The sequence below is a fragment of the Vulpes vulpes genome, chromosome 12, assembly GCF_048418805.1.
Source record: "Vulpes vulpes isolate BD-2025 chromosome 12, VulVul3, whole genome shotgun sequence".
NCBI lineage: Eukaryota > Metazoa > Chordata > Mammalia > Carnivora > Canidae > Vulpes > Vulpes vulpes.
The window spans coordinates 158,864,905-158,881,395 of record NC_132791.1 but is presented as its reverse complement, the minus strand read 5'-3'; the positions used below and the strand labels follow the sequence as shown (position 1 = coordinate 158,881,395).

At 49.0% G+C, this 16,491-nt stretch overlaps 1 protein-coding gene across 7 annotated transcripts in view; it reads left to right on the top strand.

Moving 5' to 3' along the window:
• The first annotated feature begins 1,660 nt into the window (after positions 1–1,660).
• MMEL1 (membrane metalloendopeptidase like 1) overlaps positions 1,661–16,491 on the top strand; it is a 33,876-nt gene continuing 19,045 nt past the window's right edge. For 3 of the 7 annotated variants that reach the window (XM_072731071.1, XM_072731068.1, XM_072731067.1), the window contains exon 1: positions 2,676–3,089. In XM_072731071.1, coding sequence (XP_072587172.1) covers positions 2,933–3,089 — 157 coding nt within the window. In that variant the 5' untranslated portion in view covers positions 2,676–2,932. Of the gene's footprint in view, positions 2,358–2,477; positions 3,090–16,491 lie in introns of those variants that run through there. The other 4 variants (XM_072731072.1, XM_072731069.1, XM_072731066.1 and 1 more) reach the window with 3 other exon arrangements.

The following is a 16,491-nucleotide window of genomic DNA, read 5'->3' as shown; positions in this document are numbered from 1 at the left end:
CAAAGCAGGCTGAGTAGAGCCTTGCCTGGGCTCTGGGGGTGGTGTTTGGCACCAGCCCAAGCAAGGCTGCCCTCCGCCTGGGGATTAGCGGGGTGGGGGTGGGGGGGCAAGCTGAAAGGCTGCCCTGAACAGGGTCTGACAGCTCTGCCCAGACACCCTTCCAGAGCCCCGGGGTTCTGGGGGGACCACCTGTTCCGTGGGGTTCTGAAACAGAAGAGTGCTGGAGAAACAGCGCCCCCCACCCCCATCAGCAGGGCACTGGATTCACACTCCAAAGCCCTGGAGTGCCTCTGTCCGGCCAGGACCCACTGACCCTCAAGTCCCCAGAGACCCAAGCTAGCCAGGGGGTGGGTGTCTCTGGGCGGAGACTCTTCCTGGCAGCCCCACCCCACCCCATCAGGAGCAGGGACCCTCCCCCCACCTCCCCTTACAGTTCCACGTGACAGACTCCCAGGGGAGGGTCTTTGCAAAGCCCACTGCCAGGGTGGTTCTCAGGCAAGGTGGGGAGGAGGGTCTGGCCTTCCTTCCCAGCAGCCCCTAGGCGGCCCCCTGGATATGGAATCAAGGAGTGGGGAGGGGGCAGGACTCAGGGCAGGAGGCCCCCAAAGGGACCCTGGCGCTGTGAGAGCCCCGTGGTGGGGCAGGGGGGTTCTGTGACCCCTCCCCCCACACCAAACCCAGATGGAACTCCCAGCTTGTGGGCAAGTGGTCTGCCTCCAGGGAACCCACGCCTGCATCACAAAGGAGGCCTGGAAGCCTGAGCAGGCCGCACCTGAAGCCTCTGCTGTCCGGCCCTGGAGCCCTCCCACCTGGCCCCAGCTCACCGAAGCTCTCGGCCATCCCTACCCAGCCTTCTGAGACCTGCCCGTGGGGGACGACCATCCCTGAGTGTCCTGAAGGTGAGCCGAGTGAGGGGCCCGCCTGCCAGGGACTTCCCTGGGCAGCACCGAGGAGATCCCTACAGGTGCCCAACCTGTCCCCCACCGGGGGCGCTGGGTAGACCATCATGTGTGAGACCTGTACCTTGGGCAGGCACCCCCCAACACAGTTCCCCTCCCCGAAGGACGCCTCTTTCCCTGGCTGGCCACAATCACCCCGAGAGGCCCTGAGCCTGTGTCCAGGGAGGCCACAGCAGCCCCCTTTTCTGGTTGTCTGGCCCTGGGCTCAGCCCTCAGCCCTGGATAGGAGCGTTAGTGTGTATGCACCTTCCTGCCACATCCAGTCCCCAGAAGCCAGCAGAACAGAACGAGGGAGCAGATTCATTAGTTCTGATGGAAGAAAGCTGACACTGGTGCAGCCAGAGCCACAGACGGCTAGGCCAGGGCTCAGATACTCAGCATTCAGTAGATGTTGGTTGATGCCTCCAGGGTACCGGGACCTGTCTGGGCGCTGGGGATGCAGGCAGACAGAGCCTCCCCACCCCCATGGCACTGATATTCCCCACGGGGAGGTAGACAGCGGAGACAGAAGGGGCTTGCACATCCCATAGCGAAAACAGAGATGAGCCTGGGGTCAGGCTGGCCCTGGTGAATCCGACTCAGGGAAGGCTTCACTGGGAAGGTGACGTTGAACAAAGACTTTTGTGGAGTGAGGAGGGGTCTGTCTGGGGGTGGAGTAGGGAGGACCCTACTGGCTGCAGAGAGAGGTGATGGGGGCTATGGGGGAGGGGTCCTGAGATCAGAGTAGGCCTGGCTTCTCCTCTCAAGTCAGGTAATGGGGCAGATGAGGCCCTGACCCCTGGGTGTGGCCAGGTAAGAACCTGTGGCCCAGCCCTGGCTACTCTTGGCAGGGGATGCTCACCTGCCCCAGGGCGGGACGGGGGTTGTCTTCCTCTGGCTTCCCCCAAACTCAGCCCTGCCTGGTGTAGGGCAGGCGCTAGGGCTCAAACGTCAGGCATGTGGTGTGTGTGAGGACTGGGAGTCTGAGGCCGAGGAGAGCAGAGTTCTGCATGCCCACAGAGCAGGTGCATAGCACACATGTGTCTGCACATTCGCACATGCCCACATGGGAGCTCAGGCACACGTGTGCACCCACTGGCACAAGGGAGCACACACAGACCTCAGGGTCCTGGGGGTGTGCTGTCCCTGCCTGGCCCCCAGGCAGCACACCCTCTCCCATACATGGCACCAGCCCCGAATGTGCTCCACACTACCCACTTCCTTGCATGTTCAGATAGATGTCTCCTCTGCAGTGAAAGGCAGGGGAGGGTGGGGAAGGGAAGTGCAGGAGCCGGACACCTGCCAGGTAATCACTAGCACCAACCCTGTCTGGTTCCCTCCTGGCCTTTGGGGTTACCACCTGCAGGGACGCCAGTCCTCCTCAACCCCTGGCCCACTGCTGGGCTCCAAGCAGGAAAGGTGGGTGCGCAGGTTGCCCTGAGGCCCACACAACCTCCCAGAGGGTTTCCCTGACCCAGGCCCAGGCCGGTAGCTCTAGGATCCCTCCCTGCCCCCTGGCACAAGGGCCAGGCAGGCTCCACTGCAGTAGCCCCTGGCAAGCATGGGAGCTGGGCCTGCTGGGTCCCTGATGCTCACCTCCAGCTGTGAGCAGTGGTCCCTGCACCACCCCTGCCAGAAAGCGAGCTTGGAGACACCAACCTTGGGAAGAAGCTGCCACCCTGGCCAGCACACTTGGCACCCCCCCCCCTCCACCAGCACCTCGGGCACTCAGGCTCTGGCCCAGGGAGAGTGCCGCAAGCCAGAGACACAGGCTGAGGGCCGGGTGTGGACTTGGCAATGGGAGAGGAGCACAACGTCCTCAAAGGACCAGCACCTGCTCCCAGCCAGCATCAGGCCTCCCGGCCTCGGTCAGGGCCTCGGGGGTTCCACAGTAGTCTCCCCTGCCCTGGTGTCCCCACCCTGGCCAGACACAGCCCTGCCCTCGGCCTTGGGGTTTCTCAGCTCTGCACTTTCCCCTGGCTAGAGACTTGGTGATGGGGAAGCCCGAAAGCCCGGTAGGGATGGTGGAAATCGCTGGCTGGCCGGGACAGAAGCACCGAGGCTTCCTGGAGGGGGGGCTGCTGCTGCTGCTGCTCCTGGTGACCGGCGCCCTGGTGGCCCTGGGCCTCCTCTATGCTGCCAACAGCAGAGGTGAGTGAAGGCTCCCCCACCCCCACGCCCCCACCTTCAGAAGGGCCAAGGTGCACGCCCACCCTGAGGAGCCAGTCTTCTCTGTCCTGGGCACTGACCTGCAGGGCGCCGGCAGCCCCTTCCAGAAGGCTCTGTCCAGGGCAGGCTGGCACCGGCCAGTCCTGCAGGCTCTGCGCGGCGGGCTCCTGCAGGACTCCTGAGATGCACAGACCAGGTCCCCCGCACCACCCGCGCAGCCCCCTCCCCTCCCGCAGGCAGCGCCCGCTGCGACACCACGCACTGCAGTTCGTGGCCGGCAGCAGGAGCCATGGTGGCCGGGGACACCCCACCCCCTGCCCATACCCGCGCACCTGTGTCTCCATGGCCGCTGCGGGGAAGGACCTGCCCGATCTGCCTCCCCCGCCCCGCTGAAGGTCACGGTCACCCAGACCCGCAGCGCTCCCGGCAACATGGTGGGAGGGGTCAGCCTAGGGCAGAGAGACGGGGGCGTGGCAGGGCTGCTCCGCCCCTCTGGTCCCCTCCCCCGCTCCCCCCCCCCCCCCCCCGTGGACGTGGACCCGTCCGCGTCGGGACGGCAGGGGGCTCATGTGCCTGCACCGGGCAACAGGCAAACTTGCCCCCACAGCCCACGGTGCCACGTCGGGCACGGCCGCCCGGCTGCCCCTCACAGCTGCGGTGCACTGCGCTCCTCCTCGCTCCTCCCGAGGGCGGGCACAGGGCCCAGGACAGGGGCTCCCCTGGCACTCTCCACAGCTGAGCATGGCAACCTCTGTGCTAGAACGTTCCTCACTGGTCTGACTGGGGCCGTCTGCGCTGCAGCAGGACCTTCCATCCATTGCTTGGCTACATCCCAGCCCAGAGCTGCTTCCGCCATCCAGGCGCCTGGGGGCCCCTGCCAGCTGCTTTGGTCCCTGGCCCCTCTGGGTCCCCTGCAGGGAAGATGGGCCACAGGCTGCACAGAGAGCCCTGGGGAGCCCAGACCTCTGAGCACCTTGGTTGGTTAGAGGCTCCCATGGACAAGGCTGGTCCCTGACCCCCACTCCGGCTATGGGGCATGAAGGGACCCCTGTCCTGTCCCGGGTGGAATGGGGTAGCTTGAACCCACCCGACAAGAGGGACCCTCCTGACCCTGTCTGCCCACTCCTGGTGGTCTCCTCAACACAAATGGGGTCTCTGCTGGGGCTCCTTTGGCAGAACCCCCATTCCCCCACCCCCAGAAGTGACCCCCCCAGTCAATGTCAACCTCGGGAGCTGTTGGGTCTGTGGGAGGATTTACATGCAGTGTTACTATTTAATTCTAGGCACTTTTTCATTTCCACTATGATTTTTTTCATTGACTCATGAGTTATTTTGAAATCTTTATTTTTTAAAAATTTCTAGATGCATGGAGATCTTTCTAAGTTACCTTTTTTAATTCTGCATTAACTGCATTGTTGTCAGGAACTGTGGTTTATGTGGTACCGAGTCTTTGTTATTTGCTGAATCGCTTCAGGATTAACACGCAGTCAAGTGCTGCCAATAACCCATGTGAATTCGTGGAGGACGCCCAGCTGCTGTTAGGAGAAGTCAGAGACCCAAATACATCCATTAGATCAGTCGAGTCTTCTGTATATCTAGGGTTTTCATTTTCTTGTGTTAAGTCTTGTGCTAGAGAATTCCCTATTTTCCCCATAATTGGGCCAAGTAGCAATTTGCCTACTTTGAGACTCCGTTGTTATGTGAATACAAATCCAGAATTAGCTTATCTTCCACGACCTTTCATTGCACGGCAACCCTTTCTGCCTTAATAAGCCTTTTGCCTAAAATTCTGTTTTGTCATTTTTTGTCATTTTTCCTTCCTGAATTTATAGTCCTGTGGTTCTTAGAAAAGATTTTTTTTTTCACTTGTGTTCTATGGCAGTTTCCAACATTGTTTTATTGTTGTGGATTTGGAGATTATGATATTTTTCCCCCTCTAATGTACTGGAAGGAGCAGTAGAGTTAGAAAGTTTGCAACCATTAGGATATGGACAGATTTGGGCAAGAATCCTCAATAAATGTTAAAAATGTTAAAATTTTTTTCTGTTTTGTCTAATACGAATCTAACTACTCATGATCATTAGCTCAGCCTGTTTTCTTCCATTTTTCTTTCAAACATTGTGTGACTTTAGCTCTCAGTGTGTCTCTTGCAGCAGTGTATAGCTGGATTGGGGTCTTTGTCTTTTCCCTGGAGCCTTGGGTCTATTTGAAGTCACTATGATTACCGAAATGCATGGTTTTTCTATCATGTTCTTTAATGCATCTTTGTGCCTCTTTTTTCTCTCGGCTTCTTTTGGTTGCTCTATTATTTTGTTGTCTAGTCTCCCCTCAGCTAACTTGCAAGTTTCAAATGACTGTCCTTTAAGGGGTCACCTTAGACTTTTTTGTTTGTTTTAATAGCTGTTATTTTAGAAGTTATAGACAACCCCTTTTCAGGAAATCAAATAGTTTTTTTGGTTTTTTGTTTTTTTTTTAGATTTTATTTATTTATTCATGAGAGACACACAGAGCGAGACAAAGACATAGGCAGAGGGAGAAGCAGGCTCCATGCAGGGAGCCCGATGCGGGACTCAGTCCCAGGACCCTGGGATCATGACCTGAGCTGAAGGCAGACGCTCAACCACTGAGCCACCAAGGTGCCTCAGAAAATCAAACGTTTTTATAGAAATTAGAGTGGGACATACAGCCCCACGTTTGCAATCCTGCCCACCCTAGAATCCTGCTCCTACAAGCAGTGACGATCACTGTCTAGCACAGAGGCCAGCAAACTGCAGCCCCTGTTTTGTAAATAAAAGTTTTATTGGAACACAGCTGTGCCCATTTATTTATGTATAATCTTTGGATATTTTCATGCTACAAGTTCAGTTGTATGTGAACTGAGTCTATATGTGACTCACAAAGCCTAAACTATTTATTACTTGGCCCTTTACAGAAAAATATTGCCAATCCCTGGACTGAAGTGTCTTCCTGTTTCTAAGCCTTGACTTTGAATCTTTTTCCCTGCCATCGTGGGATGGCGGGGAGGCGTTAGAAGGTTCTGATGAACGCCCAGACATGGCCAGGCATGCCAGCTCCCCCAAATTGGACCTGCATGACCTTGGCAGGTTTCCTTCATGCCTCTGAGCTTCGTTTCCCTATCTGTAAAATGGGACCCAGCACAGTATGTACATTAGAGGCTTCCTTGAGGACCATGATTTAACACATCGATAACACTAGAGAGAAACGTCTAGGTCTGTTGTGCTATTTGTGATCAGGTGTAATAATAAAATAGTGGGTTTTGTCCTTCCCCCCACCCCCCACCAGGGTGGTTACTGAAGGGAAGGCAGATTTAGCTCCCTACACCAGCCAAGCCTGCCCTCCCAGTATAGACACATCTGGGCTTTGGGGTAAAGTCACAGGCACAGTCTACAAAATTTCTCCTGAGTAAGATTCAGCTGAGCTTCCTGCCAGTATCTGGCTTCCTCATCATTAATAGCTGCCTTGTTCAAGAGGTTTCCTTTCTTTCTTTCAAATTATTTTATTACAAGCCTGTCTTTACGCCTCTCAAATATCAACCTCTTGCTCATAAGATAGATTTTAGTTAGTTGTGGGATGGGGCTTGAGTACAAAGTACCAGCAGCTCACCAATAGCCTTCCTGTTAATTATTGTAGAATCGAGTCTGTTCAAAATGATATTTCTAAATTTTAAAGCTCTCCTCACCTCTCTGGTCTTTTCCCCAAATAATTATTTTAAAGCGAGCAGCTTCTTGTTTGCTGCACAAGTAGTTATATTTATTGTCTCCTGCAAAATGTTACATGCCTGAGTGGAAAAAGTCCTTGCAAAAGTTTGTAAATGGAGACAGTGCCCAGAGCTTGTTTATCCTGCATGTGTGATGCCAGATGGCTTACTTCCCTCATCTCAGGTTCCACTTTTTGAGAAGAGGACATTAGGCTGAATCACTGAGATCCTATCATCTCTGAAAGCCAAAGAATATATAAATCTGCAGAAGAGGATAATTCTTGCTCTACATAATGGTTAGTAGGTGGTGATGAGGCATGGTTAATATGATCTGAGCCTATGCAAATATAAGGCATATAGTTACCTTTCTAGAATTCCATGAATTCTGGGTCTGGATGAGCCTTACCAGGCTAGCTGACTTGCTTTTTTGTTTTGTTTTTGTTTGTTTGTTTGTTTGTTTGTTTTAAAACCATCCCAGTGTGCTACATTCTTTATTTTCACCTGGATCCAAATTCTAGCATTTTCCTCCTTCCTGGAGAACTCCCATTAGCATTTATCGCAGGCAGGTATGCCGGAAATGAATTCCCTCAGCTTCGGTTTGTCTGGAAAAGTCTGCATGTCATCTGCCTCTTGCAAGATGCTGTTCCTGCGTCTAGAATTCTGGGTTAACTGGTTTGTTAGTTTGTTTCCTCTGAGGGACTCCGTGCCCCTCTGGCTCCCATGGCTGCCAGTGGAAGTCTACCATCATTCCTGTCTTTGTTTTTCCTCGCTCTAGTGTTTTTCTCTCTCTTCTGCCCTCAAGACCTTCTCTTTACCTTTGGTTTGTGGTGTGTCCGGGGGTGGAGTGCATGCGTGTATTTTGGTATTCATGCTGTTTGTGGTCTTTGGAATCTGGGGCTTCGTTTTCCTTCATTAATTTTGGGAAACTCTCAACCATTATCTTTTTAAATATTTCTTCTGCTCTTTCTCTGTCTCTTTGTGGGACTCCACATACATGTCTTCAGATGGTTTGATGTTATCCTCCCACAACATCTGGATACTCCGTTCAGTGTTCGTTCGCTCTTTTGCTCTTTGTCCTACAGTTTACAGAATCTGTGCTCCCAGCTATTCCAAACTGTCAGTTAACTGACATGTGGCCTTTAAGAAAACACTAATACTGGGACACCTGGGTAGCTCAGTGGTTGAGCATCTGCCTTCAACTCACATTGTGATCCCAGGGTCCTGGGATGGAGTCTTGCATCAGGGTTTCTGTGGGGAAACTGCTTCTCTCTCTCTGCCTGTATCTCTGCCTCTCTCATGAATAAATAAATAAAATCTTTCTAAAAAATAGTTTTTAAAAAATAACACATTAGTATTGGAGTGCCTGGGTTGATCAGTGGATCAAGTGTCTGCCATGGGCTCAGGTCATGATCTCAGGGTCCTGGAATCCAGCCCCAGGTTGAGCTCCCTGCTCAGAGGGGAGTCTGCTTCTCCCTCTTCCTCTGCCCCTCCCCCTGCTTGTGCTCTTTTTCTCTCTCTCAAATAAGTAAATCTTTAAGAAGAAAAAAAGAATATGTTAAAATTGTATCTCAGTTCTTCTAACCCCCTTGTGTGGTGACCATCTCACTCCTGAGTCCTGTCAAAGGGGACACAGTATCATCTCTGCTTGGAGGAGCTTGTCACTCCCTGACCTCTGACCTCATCCAGGTCCCAGATGGGCTCCAGTGAAGTTGTGACATCTGTAGGTTATCTGGATTTTTCTTGTTGTTAGGATGGGAATCGTATTCTGTTGTGAATTTTGACATTCTAAGCAAAAAGCAGAACTGTCGTACCTTAGATCTGTGTATGCATATTTAACTGAGTAAGTGTTCAGTTCATCAACACCTCCATATCTCTTCCAAACATGCGAGCATTCAGAGCAGGTCGGCTCTTCTTCCCTCCCACCCTGATTCCGTGCTATAGTGAGTAGCACTTGGTTTCTTTTTTTTTTTTTTTTTTTTAATTTTTTTTTTTAATTTTTTATTTATTTATGATAGTCACAGAGAGAGAGAGAGAGGCAGAGACACAGGCGGAGGGAGAAGCAGGCTCCATGCACCGGGAGCCTGACGTGGGACTCGATCCCGGGTCTCCAGAATCGCGCCGTGGGCCAAAGGCAGGCGCCAAACCGCTGCGCCACCCAGGGATCCCAGCACTTGGTTTCTATCTTATTTTCCTCTGCCACACAGAGGCAGCATTATTTAATGCAGTCAATGTTAATTTTGGCTTTCCCACGTCCTCATCAGCTTCTTTGCTCATCACTCTTCTTCCATCTCAGGCACTCCTTATGAAATAACTTTTCTTCTTTCCAAAGTACATACTTTTGGAGCCTCCTATTCAAAATGTGGTCTGCGAAGCAGTGGTGTCAGTCTCCTCTGGGAACTTGTTAGAAGTTCAGAGACTCAGGACCTGCCTCAGGCCTACCAGGTTAGAATCAGCATTGCATTCCCACATAATTCATCTGCAGTGAATTATGGGGAGCACTGATTTAGGACAGTGTTTGCCTAATTTGCTGGTAATCAGAATAACCTGGGGTGAATAACTTCAGCACCTTGGGACCTGTCCGGGTCTGCTCAGGCTGCCATAAAAGCACACTATAGGCTGGAAGTTCAAGATCAAGGCATTTCCTGGTGAGAACTCTCTTCTGGGCTCCCAGCCAGCCACCTTCCCCTTGTGTCCTCATGGGTAGAGAGAGGGCATTCTGGTGTCTCTCTTCTTCTCAGGATCATGGCCCCAGCCCATGACTTCATCTAACCTTTATCCCTCCTCAGTCCTACTGGGGGTCAGGGCTTCAATTATGAACTCAGATAGAACCACAGTCAGGGCAGAACAGGCCTTAGCCCGGGTGCAGTCTCCAGATCTATACCAGATCGATTACATGAGACCTCTCTTGTGATCAGGCAAGTTTGGGGGGCAGCGCTTTAAAAATCTTTCAGTGGTGGACCCCTGGGTAGCTCAGTCAGTTAAGCATCTGCCTTCAGCTCAGGTCATGATCCCGGGGTCCTGGAATGGAGCCCTGCATCAGGCTCCCTGCTTGGTGGGGAGCTTGCTGCTTCTTCTCCCTCTGCCTGCCATTCTCCCTGTTTGTGCATGCTTTCTCTGTTTCTCTCTGTCAAATAAGTAAATAACATCTTTTATAACTAACTAACTAAATAAATAAATAAATATCTTTCAGTAGTAAACATTGTTTGTTTATTTGAAAATAACTTCATTGATAGTTTAGCTGGTGGAACAATCTGGACCTAGTTATCCCTCAGTGGCTTAAAGACTTAGTCCCACAGTCTTCTGGCTTCCATTGCCACTGTCCAGGAATCTGGGCCCATCTGTTATTCTTCATCAGGAACTTTCTTTCCCTCTGAGCTTTTCTTTATCTTCGGTATTTTTCACTTTTACCATGAGGCATTTAGCTATGTAAATGTGTTTTGTTCATTCTGCTCTGGGGAGATTATGCTTCCTGAATCAGCATTGACACCATGTATTTATTGCAGGGAGTTGTATACTATCTTTCTGAATATTGTGTCTCCCACAGGACCTCTCTTCTCCCATTCTAAAATCCTGATTACGTGTGTCCTCGATCCTTCCCATGCTGTCCTCTGCATCTCGGGAGAGTTTCCCTCTCTGACTTGGTCCTGCATTCTGGGTAAATTGTTCTGAAATACATTCAAATTCAGTAAACCTCTACTCACCTGTGTTATATCTGCAGAAATTCTTCCAAAAATAACCTGCAATAACTTGGAACACATACCCTTTAGGACACTGCATTTTCTCATATACGAACTAAAATGTTGGTTGTGTTTTGCAAAATGTCAGTTCTCCATAAATATATCTGAATACTTCTGTACTGCAGTGCAGTAAAGCTTTAGATGAAACCCCATGATTAGATGGCATGCTGTCACTCAGATTTCAATCAGCAAAATAAACAGTGCACCTCAGTGGAAAAAAATCCATTTTAGATTTATTTTTAAATTTAATCTCAGTGGGGGCACCTGGGTGGCTCAGTCAGTTGAGTATTTGATTCTTGGTTTCAGCTCAGGTCATGATCTCAGGGTCTTGAGATGGAGCCCTGCGTCAGAATCTGTGCTGAGCTCTGAGTCGGCTTGAGATTCTTTCCCCCTCCCTCTCCCTCCTCCTCTGTTCCTCCTCCCACTTGCACTCTCCCTTTCTTAATTTCTCTCAAAAAAAAAAAAAATAGTACTAGAAGATCTAGCCTCAGCAATCAGACAACATAAAGAAATAAAAGGCATCCACATTGGCAGAGAAGAGGTCAAACTCTCACTCTTCGCAGATGACATGATCCTCTATGTGGAAAACCCAAAAGGCTCCACCCCAAAATTTTTAGAACTCATATAGGAATTCAGCAATGTGTCAGGTTATAAAATCAATGCACAGAAATCAGCGACATTTCTATACACTAACAATGAGACAGAAGAAAAAGAAATTAAGGAAACAATCCCATTTACAAATGCACCAAAAAACATAAGATACCTAGGAATAAACCTAAACAAAAAGGTGAAAGATCTGTACTCTGAAAACTATAGAACAATTATGACAGAGATTGAGGGTGGGAAAACATTCCATGAGCATGAATTGGAATAATGAATATCGTGAAAATATCTATGCTACCCAGAGCAATCTACATATTCAGTGTAATCCCCATCAAAATACCATGGCTTTTTTTCACAGAGCTGGACAAATAATCCTGAAATTTGTATGGAACCAGAAAAGACCCCCCAATAGCCAGAGGAATGTTGAAAAGAAAACCAACGCTGGCGATGCCTGGGTGGCTCAGCAGTTAAGTGTCTGCCTTTGGCTCAGGGCATGATCCCAGTCCCAGGATCAAGTCCCACATGGAGCTCCCCACAGGGAGCCTGCTTCTCCCTCTGCCTATGTCTCTGCCTCTTTCTCTGTGTCTCTCATGAATGAATAAATAAAATACTAAAAAATAAATAAAATAAAATAAAATTAAATTAAATTAAATTAAATTAAATTAAATTAAATTAAAAAAACAAAGCTGGGGCATCTCAATTCCTGACTTAGCTCTATTACAAAGCCATGATCATCAAGACAGTATGGTACTGGCACAAAAACAGACATACAGATAAATGGAACAGAATAGAGAACTCAGAAATGGACCCTCAACTTTATGGTCAACTCATCTTTGACAAAGCAAAGCAAGAAAGAATATCCAATGGAAAAAAAGTCTTCAATAAACAGTGTTGAGAAAACTGGACAGCCACATGCAGAAGAATGAAACCGGACCATTCTCTTACACCACACGCAAAAATAGACTCAAAATGGTTGAAAGATGTAAATGTGAGACTAGAATCCATCAAAATCCTAGAGGAGAACACAGGCAGCAACCTCTGTGACCTCGGCTGCAGCAACTTCTTGCTAGACATGTCTCCAGAGACAAGGGAAACAAAAGCAATATGAACAATTGGGGCTTCATCAAGATAAGAATCTTCTGCACAGCAAAGGAAACAGTCAACAAAACAAAAGACAACCTACAGAAAGGGAGAAGATATTTGCAGATGACATGTCAGATAAAGGGCTAGTATGCAAGATCTTTAAAGAACTTATCAAACTCAACAATCCAGTCAAGAAATGGGCAGAATACATGAACAGACATTTCTCCAAAGAAGACCTAAACATGGCCAAAAGACACATGAAAAATGCTCCACATCACTTGTCATCAGGAAATACACATCAAAACTACAACGAGATACCATCTCACACCAGTGAGAATGGCAAAAATTAACAAGACAGGAAACCACAGGTGTTGGAGAGGATGTGGAGAAGGGGAGACCCTCCTGCACTGTTGGTGGGAATGCAAGCTGGTGCAGCCACTCTGGAAAACTGTGTGGAGGGTCCTAAAGAAGTTGAAAATAGAGCTACCCTATGACCCAACAATTGCACTACTGGATATTTACCCCAAAGATACAGATATAGTGAACGCCGGGACACTTGCACCCCAATATTCATAGCTCAATGTCCACAATAGCCAAACTGTGGAAGGAGCCTCGATGTCCTTCGACAGATGAATGGATAAAGAAGATGTGGTGTGTATACAATGGAATATGGCTCAGCCATCAGAAAGGATGAATACCTACCATTTGCCTCAACGTGGATGGAACTGGAGGGTATATGCTGAGTGAAGTAAGACAATCAGAGAAGGACAATCATCGTCTGGTCTCACTGATAGGTGGAATAGGTGGAATACAAGAAATAGTGAAAAGGGGGATCCCTGGATGGCTCAGTGGTTGGGTGCCTGCCTTTGGCCCAGGGCGTGATCCTGGAGACCTGGGATCGAGTCCCACATCGGGCTCCCTGTGTGGAGCCTGCTTCTCCCTCTGCCTGTGTCTCTGCCTCTCTCTCCCTGTGTCTATCATGAATAAAATCTAAAAAAAAAAAAAAAAGAAAGAAAGAAAGAAAGAAAGAAAGAAAGAAAGAAAGAAAGAAAGGGGGCAGCCCTGGTAGCGCAGCAGTTTGGCATGGCCTGCAGCCTGGGGTGTGATCCTGGAGACCCTGGATCAAGTCCCACATCGGGCTCCCTCCATGGAGCCTGCTTCTCCCTCTGCCTGTGTCTCTGCCTCTCTCTCTCTCTCTCTCTCTCTCTGGGTCTCTATGAATAAATAAATAAATAAAATCTTTAAAAAAAAAGAAAGAAGGAAAGAAAGAAAGAAAGAAAGAAAGAAAGAAAGAAAGAAAGAAAGAAAGAAAGAAAGAAAGAAAGAAAGAAAGAAGAAAGAAAGAAAGAAAGAAAGAAAGAAAGAAAGAAAGAAAAATAGTGAAAGGGACCATAAGGGAAAGGAGGGGAAACTGAGTGAGAAAAATTAGAGACGAAGACAAACCATGAGAGACTCCTAACTCTGGGAAACAAACAAAGGGTTGCAGAAGGGAAGGAGGGTGGGGAGATGGGTTGACTGGGTGATGGGCACTGAGGAGGGCACTTGACGGGATGAGCACCGGGTGTTATACTATATGTTGGCAAGTTGAACTTAAATTAAAAATAAGTACATAAAATATTTTTTAAAATTTAATCTCAGCAACTCCATTCTTTTGTGTTTCTGGAATTTGTAGTTTATTCTTTCACAAACTAAATGTTTCATGACCTTGTTTTCAATGTTTCATGACCTTGTTTTCAATGTTTCCTTTTACTTCTTCAAACACACTTGGATTATTTTGTGTGTCAGTGAGGCATTGCTGCCTGACAAACTGCCCGGGGGTCAGGGATTAGAACAGCATTCGTTTACAGGAACACACACACAGCCGAGGCACAAGTCAGCTGACGGGGGTCGGGTTCACAGGGCTACTCTTCTCCGTGTCAACTGCACCCCCTACAAGGACCAGCAAGCGGGCCAGGGCCGATGCCTCTCCCAGCGGAAGTCTAAGAGGACAGCTGAAGACACGCAGGCCTCCTGGGCTCTAGGCTCCTCGTTCTGTTGGCCAAAACAAGACTCGAAGCCAATGCACACACAAGGGAAGGAGAAAATGTTCTCTGGTGAAGGAATGGGGGCAGAAAGGAGTCGAGATTTGAGGCCACACCTTGGGGATCAGAGAATTCCCAAAACCCCAATCCTTGGGGATCATAGTTCTGCTGTCTGTTTTGCACACTCATGGAAGCTGGTCTTTTCATCAGCATGAATCCATCTCGCCCTGCTTCATCTGTGGGGACCCCGTGTCTCTCAGGCCAAGCACCTTCCCTCCAGAGAACATGTGTTTGTTTCCATCAGGCACCTGGGGAGGCCACCAGCCTGGGCCTGCTTAAAATGAGTGTCTCAGCTTGAGGTTTCCTTGGCCACATCGTCACGTGAACTCATACCCATACCCGCATGACAGCCAGCCTGTGATCACAATGCTCTCCAGGGAGGAGGGTTGTTTTCCACGTGGCCAAGATTTCTATAGCCTTCTTTTTCGGGACAGATAGACACAGCGAAGGAACATAAATCATTCAAATCAAGGTCAACCTTTAGAAAAGCAAAACTTACAGACAAAATTGTCAAAAAAACATTTTTTTCAAAATATTTTTTTAATGTAGAGACTCTGTGAAAATAATCCACATGTTACAGAAGTTATGTGAACAAATATAAAAGACCAGAGAGTGGATTCTACTCAGTTGGGTAGTACGGAAAGCTACTCCCTTCTGGAATTACAAAGGGGGAACAGATCTTTGTTGGGGTCGGTTTGCTGTGTCTCCTGCTGGTCCTGTTTAAGCATTAGAGGAGTCTTCATTTCTATTCAGCCTTTGTGTCAAAAGAGCCTCACTGTTTTGTTCTCCAGTTAATAATTGGGGCCCCTGGAGGGCTCAGTCAGTTAAGTGTCTGACTCTTGATTTCGGCTCAGGTCACAATCTCAGGGTCATGGTGGGCTCTGTGCTGCGTGGAGTCTGCTAACATTATTTCTACCTCTCTCCGTCCTCTATAATAATAAAAGAATAAATTCCGATGGTACCTAGATCCTCTGTTCTAGTTGTTTTAAAGTAATTTAAAAATTTTTTTAGGGGCGCCTGGGTGGCTCAGAAAGTGAAGCATTTTCCTTCAGTTCAGGTCGAGATCTCAGAGTCCTGGGACTGAGTCCTGAATCAGGCTCCCTGCTCAGTGGGAAGTCTACTTCTCCCTCTCCCTCTGCCCCTACACCTGCTCATGCACGCATGCTCTCTTTGTCATCAAATAAATAAATAAAATCTTTAAAAAACATTTTTTTAGAACAGCCTTATGAAGATAGTGCAGTGCACCACTTGGGCCACACCATCTTTCCCCGTCAACCCCCGTCAACATCCTGTGACTCACTAGGATACATCGTTGCAAGTAGTGAACGAACCTTGCTACATGACCATTAACTAAGGCTACACTCTATTCAGATTTCCTCTGTCCCTCCCCCTGGTCCTGTTCTGCCGGGGGATCCTACGGGACACCACCGGGACACCACCACATGACGTCATTTGTCAGATCTCCTTGGGCTACTCGTGACTGTGATGGTTTCTCAGACTTGTTTTTATGATCCTGGTAGTTTTGAGGGACCCTGGCTCCCCCTATTCTGTAGACTGTCCCTCAGATGGGATTTGTCTGATGTTTTTCTCATGGTTGGACTGGGGTGAGGTGTTTGGGGAAGGAAGCCCGTAAGGGGGACATACATCCAGTGACTCACCACTGTTGTTGACCAAGTCGTGGTTGAGCACATGGTGTTGGTCAGGCTTCTCCACCATAAAGTTACTCTGCCCGTCACTTTCCATCCTGTCCCCATCGAAAGGTAGTCACCATGGGCAGCCCTCATCCAAGGGGTGGGGAGTTAGAATCCATGTCCAGAGAGGCAGAGCACCTGCATGAACTATTTGGAATTCTTCTGTATGGGGGATTTATCTATTTCCCCCCATTTATTTGTTTTCTCCATGATTAATTTATGTCAACATGGATATACGGATATTTATTTTATACTTCAGATTATAATCCAATACTAACTTATTTTGTTGTTCAAACTGTTCCAACGGTGGCCCCTGGGAGCTCCACCAGGTGGCTTCTGCACCCCCTGACATACTCCCAGCCCTGTGGCTTTGGGATTTTGGAGGGAAGGGGAACACTTTTGTTTTGCTTTCTAGCCTTTCGAGATGTTTCAGGCTCACCTTGTGTATTTTGTCCCCACTATTTCTCCAAG